Consider the following 18,529-nt stretch of genomic DNA (forward strand, 5'->3'; position numbering starts at 1 on the left):
AAAGTAAAAGGTAGGTGATTTAATAAGGAATAGCTCTAGCATCAGACCTAGTAAAGCCTGGTTGCCAGGGCAGCTCTACTATGAAGACCTTTCAGTCCCTACTTTTGTTGAGCTTGAACTACTGCCTTTTTTTACTGTGGGAATACTGTAGGGGCCTTTCATAAGTTATCAGGCTGCCTCATTTTTTCAATATTTGTTAAGAGTTAAATTACTCTACATCCCTCTGCCCCTTCTTGAACAGCACTGGTATCAGCAAAGAGGTGCAGAGTTAAATGTCAGGAAGAGCCAAAGGATTGCAGAAAACAATGAGGCCTCAGGACCACAGGCTAAAACATTTCTGTGTAGCCATGCAATTTTACTTTCCAATGGTCATAATACCTTCCTCTCCCCTCTGCCCCAATACTCCGTTCTAGATAAGTAAAAGAAAAGAAGAGGAAGAGCCACCACCGCTTCAAAAGCTTTTACCAATATTACAATTTCACTGTTTCTCTTGGCTGTTTAAAGGCCATAAAATATTACAAAAAGAGGGAATATATTATGGCAAAAACCACTTAAACAATCCAAAACCAGTAAGGAAGAATTCTTATATACATTACTTAGGTTAAATAAGTTTATTTTAATAGCCATTTATTTGAATATTGGATAAAAAAAGAAGCCAAAGGAAAATTTAATTTGTTGACTGATTCACCCTCTGCTTTAAGGACCAGATCACTGCAGCTCATGAAGTTATGAAAGTGTGCTCTCTAAAGCCAGTGTTTCTTACACTCAGGAATGTAGAAAACTGCTAGAAGTTTTTACGAAACTATCTCTACAACAGCCAAAAAACCTGTCATTCTTGACAGGCATCTCAATTTAGTAAGAAGAGACCAATTTGAGTTGAAAAAAATGTTCTATTATAATCTGCAGTTAAAATTTATCATTCTAGCTCAAATTTCTTAATATGCTTAACAATAAACTTACATTCCATTAACTATAAACAAAATCTAATAAAACTAGTTGTAACTGATGCGAGATTTCATAATAACATAGTATACATGTGTCAAGCAAAAAAAACCCAACAAAACCAAACCCAAGTTATTTATGACAATCTCAGGCCACAAACTGAGGTCTCAGTCCTTGAATTGCAAAAAAATTCCTTGTGTCAAAAGATATGGCTGTTCAAGATCTCCCCCTACAATATCCATGATCACGTCCATGCCAGTGCAAGTATGACAGTCTTTTGAGGATAATGATACGTCCTTGTAGCCCGACCACTTTCCCAGCATGGGGGCAGTTACATTAGCAAGAGCTGCTCTCAGGGAAGCTGTGCTCCTGCAAAGCAGAAGGAGCTGAAAAGGGGAGGAGAATCACATCTCCTGTGAGAAAGTTACAAACAGAGCAAAATTGGTAGTTGCAAAGGGAACAGTACATTGCCTGTAGTAACCACACGCTTTCTGCTTCAAATATATTTAGCCTTTAACTAAGTTGAGAGAACAGTTGCTGGCTTCCTCATTAGCTTCTGCAGTCTGGTTAATGAGCATATCCTTGATCTCTTGAATCCCCTGCCTAAATAAACAGTATTTTTCCCCTCGTTCTTCCTCTCCCTGAAGTTTGATATGGGATTTAACTTTTTTAAACAAACAAACTGAAATCAATGTGCTCTCCAGAATCCCTGCCCTGTTTGTGTCTTACAAAAATTATCATCATAGGTCCAATAAAAGCCCCAGCAGAGCATACAAGGATTACGTAAGAAGATTTCTTTGTATGTGATGCACTGTGTTCTTGCAGACACCCATACTTCCATAAAATTATTTAAAGGCAAAGATACACAGTGAGTCTTGATGCTCACAGCTATAGTGGAACAGGAAGACACCTTACATGATATTAGGGTTTCTCTTTAGGAACTGGCAAGTTCTGATATCCTGTATTATAAGAAATGCATTCTGCCATGCCTTTACAATGGGAAGCATTAAAATAATTCAGCAGTGAGAAAGATGGATAAGATGCTGCATTTCTTGAAGGTAGACTTGGACCTTAAAAGCTAAAACAGTCTTCAAGGATATGTATGATGCCCTACAGGAGGGATTTACTCCCGTTGAAAAGTATTATGAAATTCTACATTTTAGAAGTGGAATTAACAGGAAACTCTTCAGATTCATTTGTTTCTTTTGGACAGGAAAGGTTTATGAAGAAGATTACTATTAATAACTCATGAAAAATCTTTTGATGCAGCACTTGACAGAATAAGAACCTTTTCATTACACATATTTAACTTCCCCTAAAATATATCTCATTTGCATTTTTATTCTCCTGTGAAGCATTAAGAAGAAAAACTCAGTAGTGTCACCAAAAGAGAACAGGCTTATTTTCAGTCCTTCCTTCTACACAGCATTTGGTGATAAATCTACAAGCTTCAGTGTTGTTATGGTCCTTCAGGTCCAGTGGTGAGGCACTGGAACTGGTTCCAGGGAAAATTTGGATGCCCCATCCTTGGAAGTGCTCCAGACCAGGCTGGATGGGGCCCTGAGAGTCTGGTCTAGTGTCCCTGCCTGTGGCTGTATGTTGGAACCAAAGGATTCCTAGGGTCCCTTCATCCAGTGGTGAGGTACTGGAACTGGTTCCAGGAAAAATTTGGATGCCCCATCATTGGAAGTGCTCCCGACCAGGCTGAATGGGGCCCTGAGAGTCTGGTCTAGTGTCCCTGCCTGTGGCTGTATGTTGGAACCAAATGATCCTTAGGGTCCCCTCTAACCCAAACCATTCTGTGATTCTTACAAAAGCTTCACATTTCAGCTTCATGTCAGCTTTGGGATTTTCCAGTCTGCCTCTCCCCCTGTTTTGGTATTTTTGTAACTTCCCTGTTCTCAAATCCTGGTAACAGACTATCCTCATTCTTAAGCTTTGCTTTAAGAGCCATTCCCACTACTATTCTGGATACCCAAAAGTCTTCAGAAATGAAAACAAGCAGGGATTCCTAGGGTCCCTTCTAACCCAAACCATTCTGTGATTCTTACAAAAGCTTCACATTTCAGCTTCATGTCAGCTTTGGGATTTTCCAGTCTGCCTCTCCCCCTGTTTTGGTATTTTTGTAACTTCCCTGTTCTCAAATCCTGGTAACAGACTATCCTCATTCTTAAGCTTTGCTTTAAGAGCCATTCCCACTACTATTCTGGATACCCAAAAGTCTTCAGAAATGAAAACAAGCAGTGTTCCATCTGGAAATTACCAACTACCAACATGAGCAGCAAAATAATGCTTTAGTCAGGAAATGAAACTGATCAATTTGCTGCTAAAAAAGGCTACATCATCAGGAATAACCTCAACTGATAGCCAAAACTAAAACTAAACCAAATAGACCCCAGTATCTGCAATAATTATACCCTTTATCTGTGGGACTTGTCTTTATATAAAAAATTACTCTCTTTTAAAGAATCTTCTGATTTTTGTTGTAGGGTACTTTGGGTTTTCCTTCAGGGCCTTTTTTTCTTCATATAAAGACAAACTAGAGAGGGCTTAGTAAGGTGTTTGAACACTGCACAGCTGAAGGTGATACACGAACATCACTGTCCTCTCTTTGGCACTTTATAAACACAGGACTTCACTAACTTGTTTAGCCTTGCTCAGCATAAAAGAAAATGGACTGATTTGACACTTTTTTAAAAGTAGAAAGGGAAGAAGGCTTGCATTCACTTAAAAGAATTAATACCCTAGACTGCTGACTGATTGAACCTCTGAAGCGTAATTTTAAAATGGAAATGTTCGTAGAGTATCCCTTTATTGCCAAGGGTTTTAAGGACGAGTTGGTTTGGATATTTTCCCTTTTTCATACTGACACTGGTGCTTTTATCAATTTAAACACACTAACATTAAACCACTAAAAGGCATGTGGGTTTCAATAAAACTCATTTTTTATATCTTCAGCCCATATAACCAAATGAGCTGCTTTAACTTTTTCTAAGCAGAAAAGATAATAAAGCTAAATGAAAAGTCCCAGAGCTTAGTTTTAAGACTAAATGGTATTTTAGATGAAACAGTTAAGGAAAGTACAGTTTGTAACTCTGAGATAAAGATAATGGCTTAAATCTATCTTTATATTATGGGTATTCTTCTTGAAGATGCAAAATTGATAAACACATTTTCAGTTCTCACTGGCATGAGCTGCTACAATCTGAGTGAGACCAAAGATGCTGTTATTGAAAGAGCATTTAATGAATATTGGGAATTGCAGGATCTTTCCCAAGTATACCACTAGCATGCTGGCAGACTGTAGACAAATTGCTTCTGTACTTCTGCTTTCTAATCTGCAAATCAAAGATAATAGCATACACTTCTAATGCAAGATCTGTTGATCCCTAAATAAGAGACATTGTAAGCTTGCCTATCATTTTGCCTATTCAGTTGGTTTCTTGAAATAGCTTATGTTAGTTAAGATGAGAGAAAATTAAGAACAGAAAGTAGTACCAGACAGACATAAGTTTATTTGAAGGTCTTGTAATGAAGTAAGGAAAGTACTCACATAACTACAGAATGAATAAAATAGTGATTAAAGCAGTAAAGCAAAATGTGCACACCTAATAGACCATAAACAATGTGAAAGACATACAGAGCAAGCAGCAATAAAGACAGAGTCATTAAGACATTTAAAAAGCACCAATTAGGGCCAGGAAGGAACACTACCAGAAAAGGAGTGCATTTATATACATACTTGCATGTGCATGTGTGTGCATGTGTACTCACAGTCATGCAGAAAGAGAAAGAAAAATATCTAATATCCTTTAGGTTGGAAAGAAACTTCAGGAGTCAGATTCTCTTGGTGGTATTTCATTGCTTCAGCCATCCAATAGAATGCAATTCACAAATGAATTAGGGCTGTGGAGAGGGAAGATTAAGACTGATTCTAGCTTGCACATATAAAGGGTACTGCTTTTTCTAAAATTCACTGCAGTATGCAATTACAAACACATATAACTAGGTGACTTAGATCTCACAGAATGACCGCAGTGCTGCTTTCTGCATGACTTGGCTATGCAACCAAAATATGCAATGTAAATCAGAAAATAATTACCCCGAGGATTCAGAAACTATTCTAAGAGTGTTTTTTGAGAAATAAGGAAAAAGCAGTCATGAATTTGGCTAATTATTCCAGAAGACAGAATTACTGCTCTTTACATTTAACAAGGAGTTCAAAAACTAACAAGGTGATTTGTATCTCAGCAGACCATCAACTCTAGCTGTATATTTCCTCATGGTAAAGAAATTTCTAAGACTCTTATCAAACTAACTACCAGTAAAAATCTAAGCTTTTTTTTTTTTTTGCATCCCTCTTTACAAGCAGGGGCACTGACTGTCTACCTCACCTGAATTCTCACTCTGCTGACCTCCAAGAAAGCTGTTTGTTATGGTTGTCTTTCAATATGCTATTCCTCTATTCAAAAGTTATTTCTTCAAAAGCTATTTGGATGAATAGGATGAAAGAAAAGGAGGAAGATAATGGCACAGAGACATGGAAAGTAAATTACACAAACCTGATCCCTTTGGAACAAAATATCACCTGCATATGTTCAAGTGAGTTCAAAAACCTCCATGACATAGAAGTTTCATAGAGGTGACTGATAAATCAGAGCAGAAATTTTAATCCATTCAGTATAGCAAGTAAATGCTAACTTTTATTCTCTGACCAATGGAGGGACGCCTGTTTTAAATACCTCAGCTACTCACGCTTGAATTTCATCCAGACAAACTATCTCATGGGATTGTGGATCCATGGTATGCATTGAATGCAATTAACTTCCCAGCTTAACATATTGCTCTAGAAATAGCAGCAAACACAGCATGGCTGTGGCATCAATTTTTTAAGATATTAAAGAGATAACTTCCTTGTTTTGTAACTTCAACTATAAATCACGGGAAAACAAATTTGTAGTGTCTCTTTGTCTTATTCCTCTTTGACAAGTGCTTTAGATAGAGTGGGGAAAAAATCAAAACTGGAGACATACATATTTTTTCTGGTACCAGGAAGACATATTCCACCTAGTTAACACTCTCTGCTAAAAGAAAAGCTTTTATGACATTTTACAGAAGGAAGATAACTCCACTTTGTGACATGCAAGTTTGTCCTTGAGGTCAAAAACCACAAATGCAGATGAAGAACCCCTTTTTTATCCACTTCTAATTTTCAGACCCTGGACTTCCTTTTCTTCTCAGCTGTGTGTACCTCTCAGGTCACCACAGCTTCCTTCACTGAAAAAAATTAGCATTCTCCTTAAAGATTTTATGTCTATGGCGCCAACAGACTATTGCCGTACCACTTGACATTTTTTTATGGAAGAATGTTACCCATAAAGAAACCTAAATTAAGTGCAAATTTAGGTATTTAAAGAAGTTAAAGTTTCAGAAGAGCCAAGAGGTTGCATGCATAAACTGAGGCCAGTGTATTTTGCAAGCGCTTAGAATCTCTGTGTCATTAAGGAACCAGACATCAAGTTACTCTCTGCATTATCAGGACATTCTGAAGAACCACCAAACCTCCTACTAAAGAATTATATGCAATGCTTCTGAACAAAGGGAAAAATAGAAACTGAACTAATAATTTATAGAGTTGTAATACAGTTTAGTCTTACACTTGCTTAAGTTTCACATTTTATCTCCCTGAGTCAATGACTTCTTCAAATTCCTTAGAGAATGCAAAAGACCAGAAGTAGAAATGCATTATCCTTTATCTAGTGTGCATGAATAAGATAACATCATATTATGTTTTATGGAACAGGCACAGCAAACAAGAAGTAGCTAGCATTTAATGAACATGGTGCTTAGTTTTAGCAAATTTATCTGTGTTACTTCTTTCACCTCTGAAAAACTCAGATTGTATTTAAAGCACATCTTTTAAATGTAAGAGCATACAATTATAACTGAACTGAAATCTTAGGTTTAGTGCATTGGCATGAACACTGCACAATTACTGCAATTACACTCAGGCTTGTACTTTACAAAATATCCTCAAAAATCACAGTGTGGTATCCTTTAGTCAACTAATCACAGCTTTACTGTGAGAGTGATCACAGAACTCAAACTTTTACAAATAGACTACTTATTGTTTAAATACACCTGGTGTAGCTGTCATATTCCCATTGCTGTTATTTTAACCACACATTGATTATTCATCATAAAACTTCTTGTAATAGCTTAAAAAAAATGCGCTCTCTAGCAATAGCTGGGATTGGATAATGAAATGAATCCCAGAAGCATTTAAGTTCAGATTCATTGAAAGGGCATTTCTATTAAGAGGAAAGCACCTCACTTGCCAAATTCAAACCAAATCCTAGGCATAGGTGGCTCATCTGTTCCAATGGCATTCATTACCATTCCTGTCCTAGAAGCCAAGATACGCCTCTGAGCTCTTGTGATGATATATTATAGGGGGAAAGAAAAACTGTTTTATAAAGAGTTTCCTGGCTTACAGCCAGACAGTAAGAAACGTGTATGGTGAAACCATTCCATCTCTGTCTATACTGATGGGGAAAAAAACCCATGATGAACACGTATTGAGACACAACTGCACATAATGGGCACTGTGTGACAGCACTCCAAAGTGTCCCATGGACATTTATTGTCTTTAGAAGAAAAAGAAGTTTTAAAGCAGCTTAAGCAAAAACTGGTGAATTTTTTATCAGCCTGGAGTGAGGAGGGAAGCAGGAAAGAAGGGTATTGGCATTTAAAACCCTTGTTGCTTTGTTGGAGTATATGGTGATCTCAGGAAATCAGACAACTTTTTTATCCTGCTACAATGCAAATGGGAAAAGAGGTTTACACGTCTCTTTCCATGTTGCGCTATTGTTTCAATTTTCTTACATGCTTCTTGTTCCCACTGTGGTGAAAGATGCAGCAGCTGCTCCCTCTCTTCACTCATACATGAAGAGCAGAAGAGAGAGGTCAGCTCTTGTGAATGACTATTCCATGGGGAGGAAAGGACAACAGTCCCAAGAGCCCATCTGCTGCCGACTCATCACATTTGAAATTCCCAAGGAATTTTACCTGTGCACCTCAGAGACAAAGCAAGGGGGCCTCCAAAATTAAACTGTGGAAGGGGAGAGGGAATGTTGCCTCCCTTGCCTTTCCCAGGAAGAGATGGACAACTCCATATGGGTTCTTTTAAGTTTAGTGCACTGGTTGCTCTGCAAAGTCTCCCTTTGATTCCAAGGGAACATATTGCAGAAGGAGGTATTGCTTACCATTTGTAATGTTGGTAGGATAAGATTTCCCCTTTGAAAGGGGAGAGAAAGGGGGTGAACATCAAGGCTTAGTGTGCCAAGACTTGAAAATATATTTACATGCCAAAGTGGAACTCTTGCTTTGAACACCAGCCACAACAGCCTTCTGCACTTTGGGTAGTTCATTAGCAGAAATCAATACAAGCTGCATTTTAAGAAAGCTAACACTTGTTCATCGACACACTTTGTAATTCCTTTTAGCAGAAGTATCAATGCTTACAAATGTGCAGTAAATTGTGGTGAAACTGCAGAATGTCAAGGCTACTGAAAATAGTTTCATTTCAGCATAAACTTGAAAGATTAACCTAAATACAATGAGAAAAACAGTAATCACTAAGAAACACAGAAAAAATAAAGTGTTGTCTTTACCTGGAGGCCCTTCTTCTCTATCTTTTTCTGGAGTATTTGAAGGCACTTGGTGAAATCTGTGAGGTCCTGATCCATGGTCTCAATTAACTCACATCCCTGGTGAAGAAGCAACAAAACAAAGAGAGAGGGAAAAAACAACAAAAAAAGAGTAATTTTTCTATTTTGAGAACTAATGATGTCTTTGGTGAAATTAACTGCAGACAACCACTCAGAGTCTCTGCACGGAGATGCAGGATTAAGTAAAAGACTCTTACAGAGCCTAATAACTGTAGGTCCCAGTTGAACTAGTTACTATGAACCAACAGTTTGACAGGTCCAGGAGTATATACTCAAAGCCATTTGAGTGCATCTGTGAGTTTGGATAAGGATGTTTTACAATGGTCTGCTGGATGGGCAAATTCTGGTGTAGTGAGCCCTGGGTGATTGGTAATTTTCAGGAAAATGTCTGTCCTGTCTGGCACTGCACTTATTGTGTCTCCACTACATACATTCAAACCTGTATAAATGTGAAAACAGAAAAGTGTTCAAGCACCCCAGAAAGAGTGTAGTTGTACTGCAGTCAATTTACAGTGGTTCAACAACAGTTTCCTTGCACTGGGCTATTACGGATCAGAACATGTTAGAGAAAAGCAGGAGTTCAGATTTCTTAACTGAAAGTAATTTCTCAGTCTCTGATAAAAAGCTGAGTAAGGAAAAGTGAAGTGTATCTACCACATAAAGTCACTATTCAAAAAGGTTTAAAGAATAAAAAATACCTAATACAGCATTGTGAATTAAAATTAGAGTCATACACATTGGATTTAGAAGTTTCCTCTCCTACCACTTCAAGGTTCCCTTAAAAGCATCTTAGCTTTGTCTTACTTGACAGATTTTATGTTTCTGCTATACACAATAACAGCTGATAAGAGAAAAGCATTCAGAATACAGAATCTTTGTATGTGTGCCTCTGTGTATAAAGTGCATTACTCTGTTACACCAGAAAAAACCCCAAACAACAAAGCCAACATAAAAATGCTAAAGTTGCCTTTACCTTGGTGATAAAAATAAAGGTAGAGAAGACAAAATTTCCAAGATTAGTGAAGGCATGGAGTTTAGTGAATTGCATGCAACAAAGTAACAACCCTCCAATAGGAAGACATACACTACCACTGAAATGCTTTCCCACACAGCCAGAATGCATTTAAAACCAAATAAAGTCATCAGGCAGTAGGGGATTTTGATAAAGTAGAAGAGAAAAGCGAGAAGATAATAACAGGCTTTCCCTTACACTTCTCAAAAACTTCTGAAAGAAAACTGGTCAAAGGTAGCAGTCTTTTTGAGACCTGATATTGCTCTAAATATTTTTTCAAGTAGTAATAATAGGCTTGCCAAGATGAAGCAGCATGTAGCTGCAACAGCACATGTAATCAGAGACCTCCATTGCAGAAGTGATGCTGCATCCCCTGCCAAGCGGTGAGGGAAAAGGTAGTTGGATTCTACACTCAGTGCTAAGCACAAAACTCTTTGAAGAGCTGTCATATCTTCACTTTTCTCTAGAAAAGACCTAAAATGTAAAATTGGCAAGAGGAGATGTGACACAGGCCATCTGGAGCCCGTAATGAATATGTGAGTCTGGCAACATCAGCCAGAGACACCCAGTGAGCCCAGGAAAGGAGCCCAGGGGGTTGTTCAGTCCCACTCAGGAAAGCTCAGTCAGACCTGAAAACTACTGAAGGGAACTTGTTTATCAAAGCCACTCTAAATGAAAAAGTGTCACATTCATTAAGGATGGGGTGTTCTCAGATAGTTTTGATATCAGCATTGATAGTGGGAAGAGAGACCAAGCTGTGAGAAACCATGAACAGACAGGACCTCAGTATTTCTCAGACAGCCTCTGAGCAGCTCGAGAACATGACAGATGAAGACTAAATCAGTGGCAGGGACAGCTACTGCTGAGTATGTGAGAAGACACAACCTCAGTTGCCAGCTCTTAAATTAGCAATAGAGAAGTCAAGCTTTTCATCTTTTGCCAGGGCCATTCCTTGGCTTCACAGCACTGGCAGAAGTAAGCGGTTTATAGATACCAATTTATGAATGAAAAATTTAACTCCCACTCCTTAAGCAAAATACTCCTTCCTGCAGTCATTAACAAGCCTGATGTTGAACAGAAAGGTTTGTCAGCAGAAGGTGGGCTGCAATTCTACTTTCCACACAAGGAATACCAAGGTGTCTGGGTTTTTTTTTCCTTGGTTTTTTTTTTTTTTTTGGTTTTTTTTTTTTTTTTTTTTTTTTTGGGGGGGGTTTGGTGTGTTTTTTGGTTGGTTGTTTTTTGAGGGTTTTTTGGGGTTTTTTGTTTGTTTGTTTGTTGGGGTTTTTTTTGTTTTTGTTGCTTTTTTTTGGGGGGGGGTTGGTTTTTTTAATGATGGTAATAATTTAACACCTTAAATTATGATTTATTATTTTATGCTACTATTAGAAACATTTCTTTTGAGTTTAATTATTGCCCAGCATGTCAGAATATTCTTTGACAAAAAATTATTCTAGAGGAACTGCAAGGTACTACCAAGGCAAGACAACATTAGCATAGTGATTGGAGGGCACTGAAGGTCATTCAGCTCTGGGAGAAAGTTGTGCTGCACCATGCATAGACAACGTAAGTTCAGCCCTGCTACTGTTTTCTATGCATATTCACAATAAAAGGCCTCAAACACATATCACTGGAATGCAGCGTAAATATGTGAATGGGATGTCAGATGCACTGTTCATTAGAGGCAGAGTACTGCACCTATGAGTACAGTAAGAGCTGGTGCTTATAAGTGCCTGAAGCTGTTTACTCACTGCCTGTACCTTTAATACTTGCACATCATCATATCAAAAAATGGTGATAGAGTGCTACCATTAAAGCCACCACTTTCTTCAAATTAAATTGTGATTTCTCATTCTCTTTCCACATCAAACAGATAGCCAGTTGTAGAACTGGCAGAGATTTTAGTCCTGCTCCTTTTGCCACAATGCCAAAGAGACTGACATGGTCAGATTGAACAGGGGGAGGGGACAAGCAGCAGCACTGGATCCTCCATCCTCTTTGCAGTCTTGCTGAAATTAATGTCTGCGCAGTTCATGTTCGCTGATGGTATAAGAGCTTCAGATAAATCTGTTGCTCCTGACATATCAAGTCCAATATTTTATGCCACAGAACTGGAAAACAATAGTAATGCAGTTCCTTTCAACCTTCACTGCATTATTCTGGAATGACAAAAATCTTCAAGACAGAGATATCCAATGCAGTCAGAGTTTAATGAAAGGACAATATAACAATGCGAGATAGGCAATAACACACGTAGTTTTATAGATACCTGCTCAACTAAATAACATTAACCTTTGGTACGGAAGTTTAAAAGCCAAACAAATTTAACATTAGGAAAGGTTAGAAAAATCAATAGCACACAGCAGGAAAGAAAACAATAGATTTCATCTGATGACAATACAGCTTTGGTGAATGATAGGATGAGGCACAGAGTATGAGACTTTTGCTGTTCTGTCTTATTATAGCAGCTATGGGAGGCACTTTGCTAAAGAAGGAGTGTGTCAGACACAATAGGATTGTTGAACCCTATATTTCAAACAGACACTGAATTCAGACAGGCACTGAAATGTCAATCTGAACATCTCGGCATTTCTCCATTTTTAGAAATGTTACACAGCACAGGACATTGTATATCTGTAGAAAGCAGTGTGTAGTTGTCCATTCTCCCATGTTCTTCTTAATTTTTTATTAAGAGAATGTAATGGTTTTGGTTTTTTTCTTTTTTTTTTTTTCTTTTTTTCTTTTTTTTTTTTTCCCCCTGCAATCTTTCTGAGTATGGAAACATAATTAGAATACATAAAATATCCTAATGTGTACTCTATATCTCTGGTCTTCCTACGGCACACCATTTAACACTATCTTTTGAAGCCTGTATCTGCTGTGCTCAGTGGGTGCACCAGTGACATTCAGTTCAGTCTTTTAACAATACCTGAGCACAGAGGCTCAACTTTTAGCTATCAGTCTCAAACAGATGTGCTTATGTATAGTGCTAATGCCACATATCCTCAAGCAAAACAAGGAGAAAGGAGACAGCATGTAGATTCTCTCAAAATCAGAGCACTGACAAATAAATTTTAAGAAACCCATATACATTAAATGTTATCTCCAAACATTCTCCTTCCCCTAGCCATTACCTACACAAACAGTAATGTACCCACTTTATCCTAATATTTCACTGACCAACTGAGGAAGACTGTAGATTCTGAGAACTATTTAATTTGAAAGGGACTTTTCAAAGTCATCTGGACCGATCTCTTGCTAAGAGTAAGTTTGATTTGCTCAGGTTTCTCAAGGCTCTTTCCAGTTCAGGTTTAGCTGGAAATGGAGTCACACTCCCCAGGATGGAGATGCCACTTCCCTGGGCAACCTCTTCCCGTGCTTGACCACTCTTGTGAAATTTTCTTTCCCAGAGTCAAACAGGGATCTCTTGTATTGCAAATAGTGGTTGTTACTTCTTCTCCTACCTCAGCTTAAGGAAGAATCTTCTTTTGTTTTCTCTCTGCCTTTCCATTAGAAGGTTTAGGACAACAATATGATCTGCTGTTCACCTTTTCTTCTGGAGGTTTGAACCTGACAGTCCACATCAGCCTTTTCTCATGCCATATGTTTTAGACTTCCCTAAAATGTATTTCTCTCACTTGTACTGTATCGGCATGCAGTATTTCCACCTTGGAGAGCCTGAAGAGGTCATTTAAGAGCAAGGAGGCAGAGGGTTCCCAGATCCCCTTTCCTTGTAAAGTAAATCTCTGGCCACAGGGAATTTCATTTTGCCCCTCTGGTATCCTCCTCCTCTTTATTCCACCCAGAGAATAACTCCAGCCTTCACATTCCTCATACACTAACTGCAGCCACCTGAAGGTTTTGGCCTCCCCAACATTTTCATACACAAATGTGAAGCAGGCAAGCATTAGCATCCTGAATTGGACTCAACAACTCTAGGAAAAAGCATACATGGATTAAAGCAAAGTACTTCTCTATGTACAGAAAGAGGAACAGAAATGGACTGCAGGATCTGACTGCAGGTCTTGGACCAGGCCTAGCAAAGAAGACAAAACATGTGGATGCATAACCCTACAAGTTCAACAGGTGACAGACATTATGTTCTACCAGCTCATCTGTAATAGGAGGCTGGTTTTTGAGGCCAGATCATTCAATCAGTATCAAAAAGGAAAAAAAAAACCAAAACAACAAACCACCCATAGTTGGGGGAAATTTGTTTGCAGAAATGGCAGAAACCCAGACAGTGGCTGTTGGCTCAGTATTCCACAGATAATCCAAAATACCTCTACCAGAATCAAAACCAAGTCTAGTATGGGATGAAGATGAGACAGGCGAGAATGTCACAGGACACTTCTGAAAATGTTTAAAGATACAGGACTGTAGAGAAACAGGCAGAATAAGAACCTCTAATTGAGCTACTTCTAGCCATAAAAGTTGCATAGATTTCCTATAGGTGGTAAGATTGAGTTAACATGACAGCACCAAACTAACATGGCTGGTTTATCTATGTGAATTACAACCAGCAGGAAATTAGTGAACGGAAGCCTTTTGCATTTGGAGAGTAGGATGCAAGTAAGGAAGGCAAAGTAGTTAAGTTCACTGACTTATTTTTTGGAATTTCAAATACTGTTGAACGAAAGTGTTGAACAGCTTCTCTTTAACTCAGTTTAATTGTATAAATTGTCTTTTAATTTTTGAAATGGAGAAAAAACCCAGTATGTGCAATTAGTGAAAATTATTTTCTATATTTAAATAGCCAAAATACTTAATTAAATGAAATTAATTTTCTTCTAGTTTTTTGGCTCAAATTTGGCTGACTTCCTGGCATCAGTACAAACCTAATATTTGGCTGCAATTTGGCTTCTTAATTTTCTTCTTTTTGGCTCAAATTTGGCTGACTTCCTGGCATCAGTACAAACCTAATACTGTATGGGTTGCTTCATCCCCAGTCCTAGAGTTCATGATGTTTTCAATCATCCAATTGCACATTAAGGGACTCTGCCATTCAAATTGACTAAAATAATTTATTAATCATGTTGAAACCTATGCTCTGAAAGCCAAATAATTGAAATTTACATTCAGGTGAAAGCCTCATTACTGAAAAGCAAACCAAGAATATTCAGGTTTGACTATCACTTCTAACCTTATATAACATTACTTTATTTATTAAACAAGTACTATCTGGCGGCAGAAACAAAATCAGTAAATATATGTAAACATATGCACAGTTCCACAACCCAGAAGCTACATGAACTTGTCAAATTTGACAAGCATTTAAAACAACAACAACAACAACAAAAAACAGTGCTCTGTAGTTGAAACTGACTGCAACAGCTGCAACCTCTCCTCCCTCTCCCTAGTTCTATTTTGATGTGATTTTTTCCACAGTAAATAAAATGTTTCCTGTTTTTGTTTTTAACAAGGCAGCATGTGGCTTCTGGTGGAGGACTTTTTTTTTGACACCATACATTTTATGTTGAGATAATGGCAATGAAAGAGTTCATCTGCATTAATAAGGTTGCCCCCTTTCAAAAGAAAAGTCTACTGTTCATGAAATAGCAATTACTTAAAATGAACAAAATATGAGTCTGTTTAGTTGGTATCTGACCAATATCAAAAATCACCTTCTTTGCCATGTATTATATACCAAAAACCAGAAATCCAAATGTTTCTAAATCTAAAAAAAAACAAATGGAAGCAATCTGCCCCCCTGCTCCTCAAATTAGAAAAAAAAAAAGTAAACCAACAAACCTCACAAGCAGACAAAAAACCCCCCAGCACAGTTAATGTTCCATTTGCTGGAAAAATTCCCGGCATGTATCCGTACTGGAGCAAATTCTTTTGATTAATTAAGTTTGGTGAATGAAAGCAAACAAATGCCCACAGGTCAGAAAGTGCAGTAATATACACATCACTGCAATGCCTTTATCAGAAGGCCACTAACATCTTTTAAAACTTTTAAATAACTGAGCAGAGAAGTAAGAGTGTTGCGTGAGAAAGGTCTGTCAGGAGGTGCAGTCTCATATTAAACCCATATCTCTCCATACCCATTTCTTGCATTTAAACAGTAGACCTACTTTTGTACATCCCTGTGCAACCCAAACATGTTATTTTTTCAATCTAATGATTAAAACTGAGCACAGTACAGCAGTGACAGCCACCTGCTATTTTTGGATCTTCTCTGAAATTTCCCTTATGTGCCCTTTTCTGATAAACAAAGGTTCAGAGAGAGGAGTTTTAATTGATGGTCAGTCTCTCTCTGTAATCAGTGCTGTGAAAAGCTTTTGTCTACCAAGATGCTTAGGCTCTTTGGGTCCTAACCTAGCGATGGGTTTGATTACAGTACCTTGCTTTTCTTGGAAAATAGCTTGAAAACAGTAATTGCCCCTCTGTGTGCATTTATGTACTAAGATGTGAGGTAGCTCTTGGAAGGGAAATCAGAGTGCTGGAATTGCACCAGCGTCTGACAAAAGGGAAGCACGTGCCACTGATTGTAGACAGCAAGAGCCACTACCCAGTTGTGCTGACAGTCTTTTTTGTTAACTTGTATGTGCTTTGAACCAAGACAAAGAACTGTATCATTTTCAAAAATAAGGCAACTTCACTTAAACACATACTAAAACTATCTTTGGCACCTGTACCAATGCAAATAAGAGTCAAGAACTCTTCTGAAATAAAGCAAGAAAGAAAAGCTGCCTTAACCACAAATCCCACATGCACCCCACAAAGCTGAAGAAACAGAGCATGCAGTATTCCTTGCAATTCAACCATTTGAGCTGGGAGGAAGAAAGAGAGGCCATCTACATTTCAAATATTCTACACCCGTTTAATTGCAGTAGCCAAACAGGTTTTTGTTTTGGCTTTTGTGATTCTGTTGTTGTGATGTTTTTTGTTGTTGTTTGTTTTTTGTGGTCTTTTTTTTTTTAATTAAAAGAGCTTCAGGTTAACAACTCTTGCTTTTTACCACATAGGATAACAGACATTCTACAGAAATAAAATTAATAAGCAGACACTGTATTTGAATCAACTTCAGTTTCCAGACTAATTGCCAATTCTCAAGAACATCACAAGGTAAGGAAAACAAGGAGAAAACAGCATGGATTGTACTGAGGTGTTTTCAAAGATGTGGCTGACAAATTTTTTATCCTAAACACTATCTTAACATGTTCCTTTGACAGCAGCCAAGAAATGCAAGAGCACCATGACTGTGAAAAATACATAGAAAATAGCCAAAGAGATGTTAACTTGGATGGCATAAAATTCCCTGCAAGGCATTTCTAATCATTAATCTTATTTAGATATATATGACTAGTACACCTAGTCCCTCTCTCTTGCATTTGGACAGACTTTATGCAACAGAATTTTTTTTTTCCTTAGCTAGTATTTCCCAGTATGTCCTTATTTTCAGAGATATGTAATTGCTCTGAAAAGAATTTCGATTGTGAGAGTAGAGCTGCATTTTAAATATTGATTACTGGACAGATTTTATACCAGGCTCCAAATGTCTGCTAAGGGGGGAAAAAAAAAAAAAAAGTATTCTTACATAACTCCTACAACTCTGTCTATGAGTACAAGATGGGTACAAAGGGAAGATTTTGATTACCTGAAGACAGTAAACTGAAAGGAGAAATATCCTCCTATCATGGATAAAACTCCAAAAAATGTGTTATCAAGAAAATTCAATAGCTTCTCTTTCCTTTTTGGCATTGGGATATTAATAAAAACAGCAAAATTAGTCTCAAGACTGATCCATCAGGAAAGATACTAATTACTTCCCACTGCTTGTTAGTTTTCTTATGAATTGCTGCCCGCCTTTAATTTGTGTCTTAAGCTCTAACTTGGCTAGATATGTGACTAGATAATACTCTTTTCTTTCCTTCTTATTGTTCTGTCTGACAGTTTCTAAAACCTCTCCGCCTCAGTGTAAGAACTGTATATCACAAGGAATAGAAGAAACTTTCTGTGAGGAGAGTTTATTCATTGTCTATAATATCCCATCGTTTCAGGATCATTTAATATAGATCAAAAGGAGAACGCCAAACTATACAAATCCTCAGCACAATGCAGGTCAGCTTCTGTGTTCCAAATTTTAAATTATATTCCTGTTCTCTCTTCCTCCAGCTTTTCTTTCCAGTCTTTTCAATGAAGGGAATGGCTAATTTAAATTTACAGAAATCTCTGGAAATTTCTCTAGGCAGATGGTCTATGACAGGCAGATTATATAACATTTCCAATATGCGCTGGCACCTGAGAAAGGCAGGAGCTTTACGTTCCTGAAAACTGGGGATCTCCCCACACTGCCACACCAGGTCTACATCCTGCTTGCATATTTATAGGATATCAGAAACAGTAAGGCAGAATGAAGGAAATATTTGTTGTTATCCATACATACTCCATGTTAACTACAGGTAGAAAATGAACACCCAAAAGAGATGTTGCTTTTGGGAACTTATTGGAGGAAAGTTACTAGCCATACCTCAACAGCTTCACGTCAGAAGCAGCAATGTTGTAAAGAATGCCAAACTCAAAGGCACATTACAATTAATTTAGTTATATCTTCTTTACTGCAAAGAATTTTGTGGTTCCAAGAATGAGAAAGGCTACATAGGTTTTGCAAATGCCCAATGTTAATGTAGACCAGTGAAAACAGGTTTCACAAACTCAAAATAAAATGAAATTGTTCAGTATTTTTAAGAACTACAAATATTGCAAAGCTAACAGCAATGAAAATACATAACAATAATAATTATAATAACAGCAGCAGCAGCAACAACCACCACTCAGCTTTACAATCCTTTTCCATCAAAGATCACCAAATTATCTAGGAGCAATGAACAGAAATAACTGA

The 18,529-nt window shown here is 37.7% G+C and overlaps 1 protein-coding gene across 5 annotated transcripts in view; it reads right to left on the reverse strand.

Annotated features, from left to right (window-relative positions):
• TPK1 (thiamin pyrophosphokinase 1) overlaps window positions 1–18,529 on the reverse strand; it is a 303,299-nt gene that overhangs the window by 114,073 nt on the left and 170,697 nt on the right. For 3 of the 5 annotated variants that reach the window (XR_005628163.1, XM_039715197.1, XM_039715198.1), the window contains one exon: window positions 8,616–8,711. The exons of 1 other annotated variant lie outside the window; for it this stretch is intronic. Coding sequence is in view for 3 of the 4 variants with exons in the window: in XM_039715197.1 (XP_039571131.1) it covers window positions 8,616–8,711 (96 nt within the window). In the remaining variant the exon portion in view is untranslated. Of the gene's footprint in view, window positions 1–4,716; window positions 4,845–8,615; window positions 8,712–18,529 lie in introns of those variants that run through there. One more of the 5 variants, XM_039715199.1, reaches the window with a different exon arrangement.

The sequence above is a fragment of the Passer montanus genome, unplaced genomic scaffold (genome assembly GCF_014805655.1).
Source record: "Passer montanus isolate IOZ18808 unplaced genomic scaffold, ASM1480565v1 scaffold32, whole genome shotgun sequence".
NCBI classification, from domain to species: domain Eukaryota; kingdom Metazoa; phylum Chordata; class Aves; order Passeriformes; family Passeridae; genus Passer; species Passer montanus.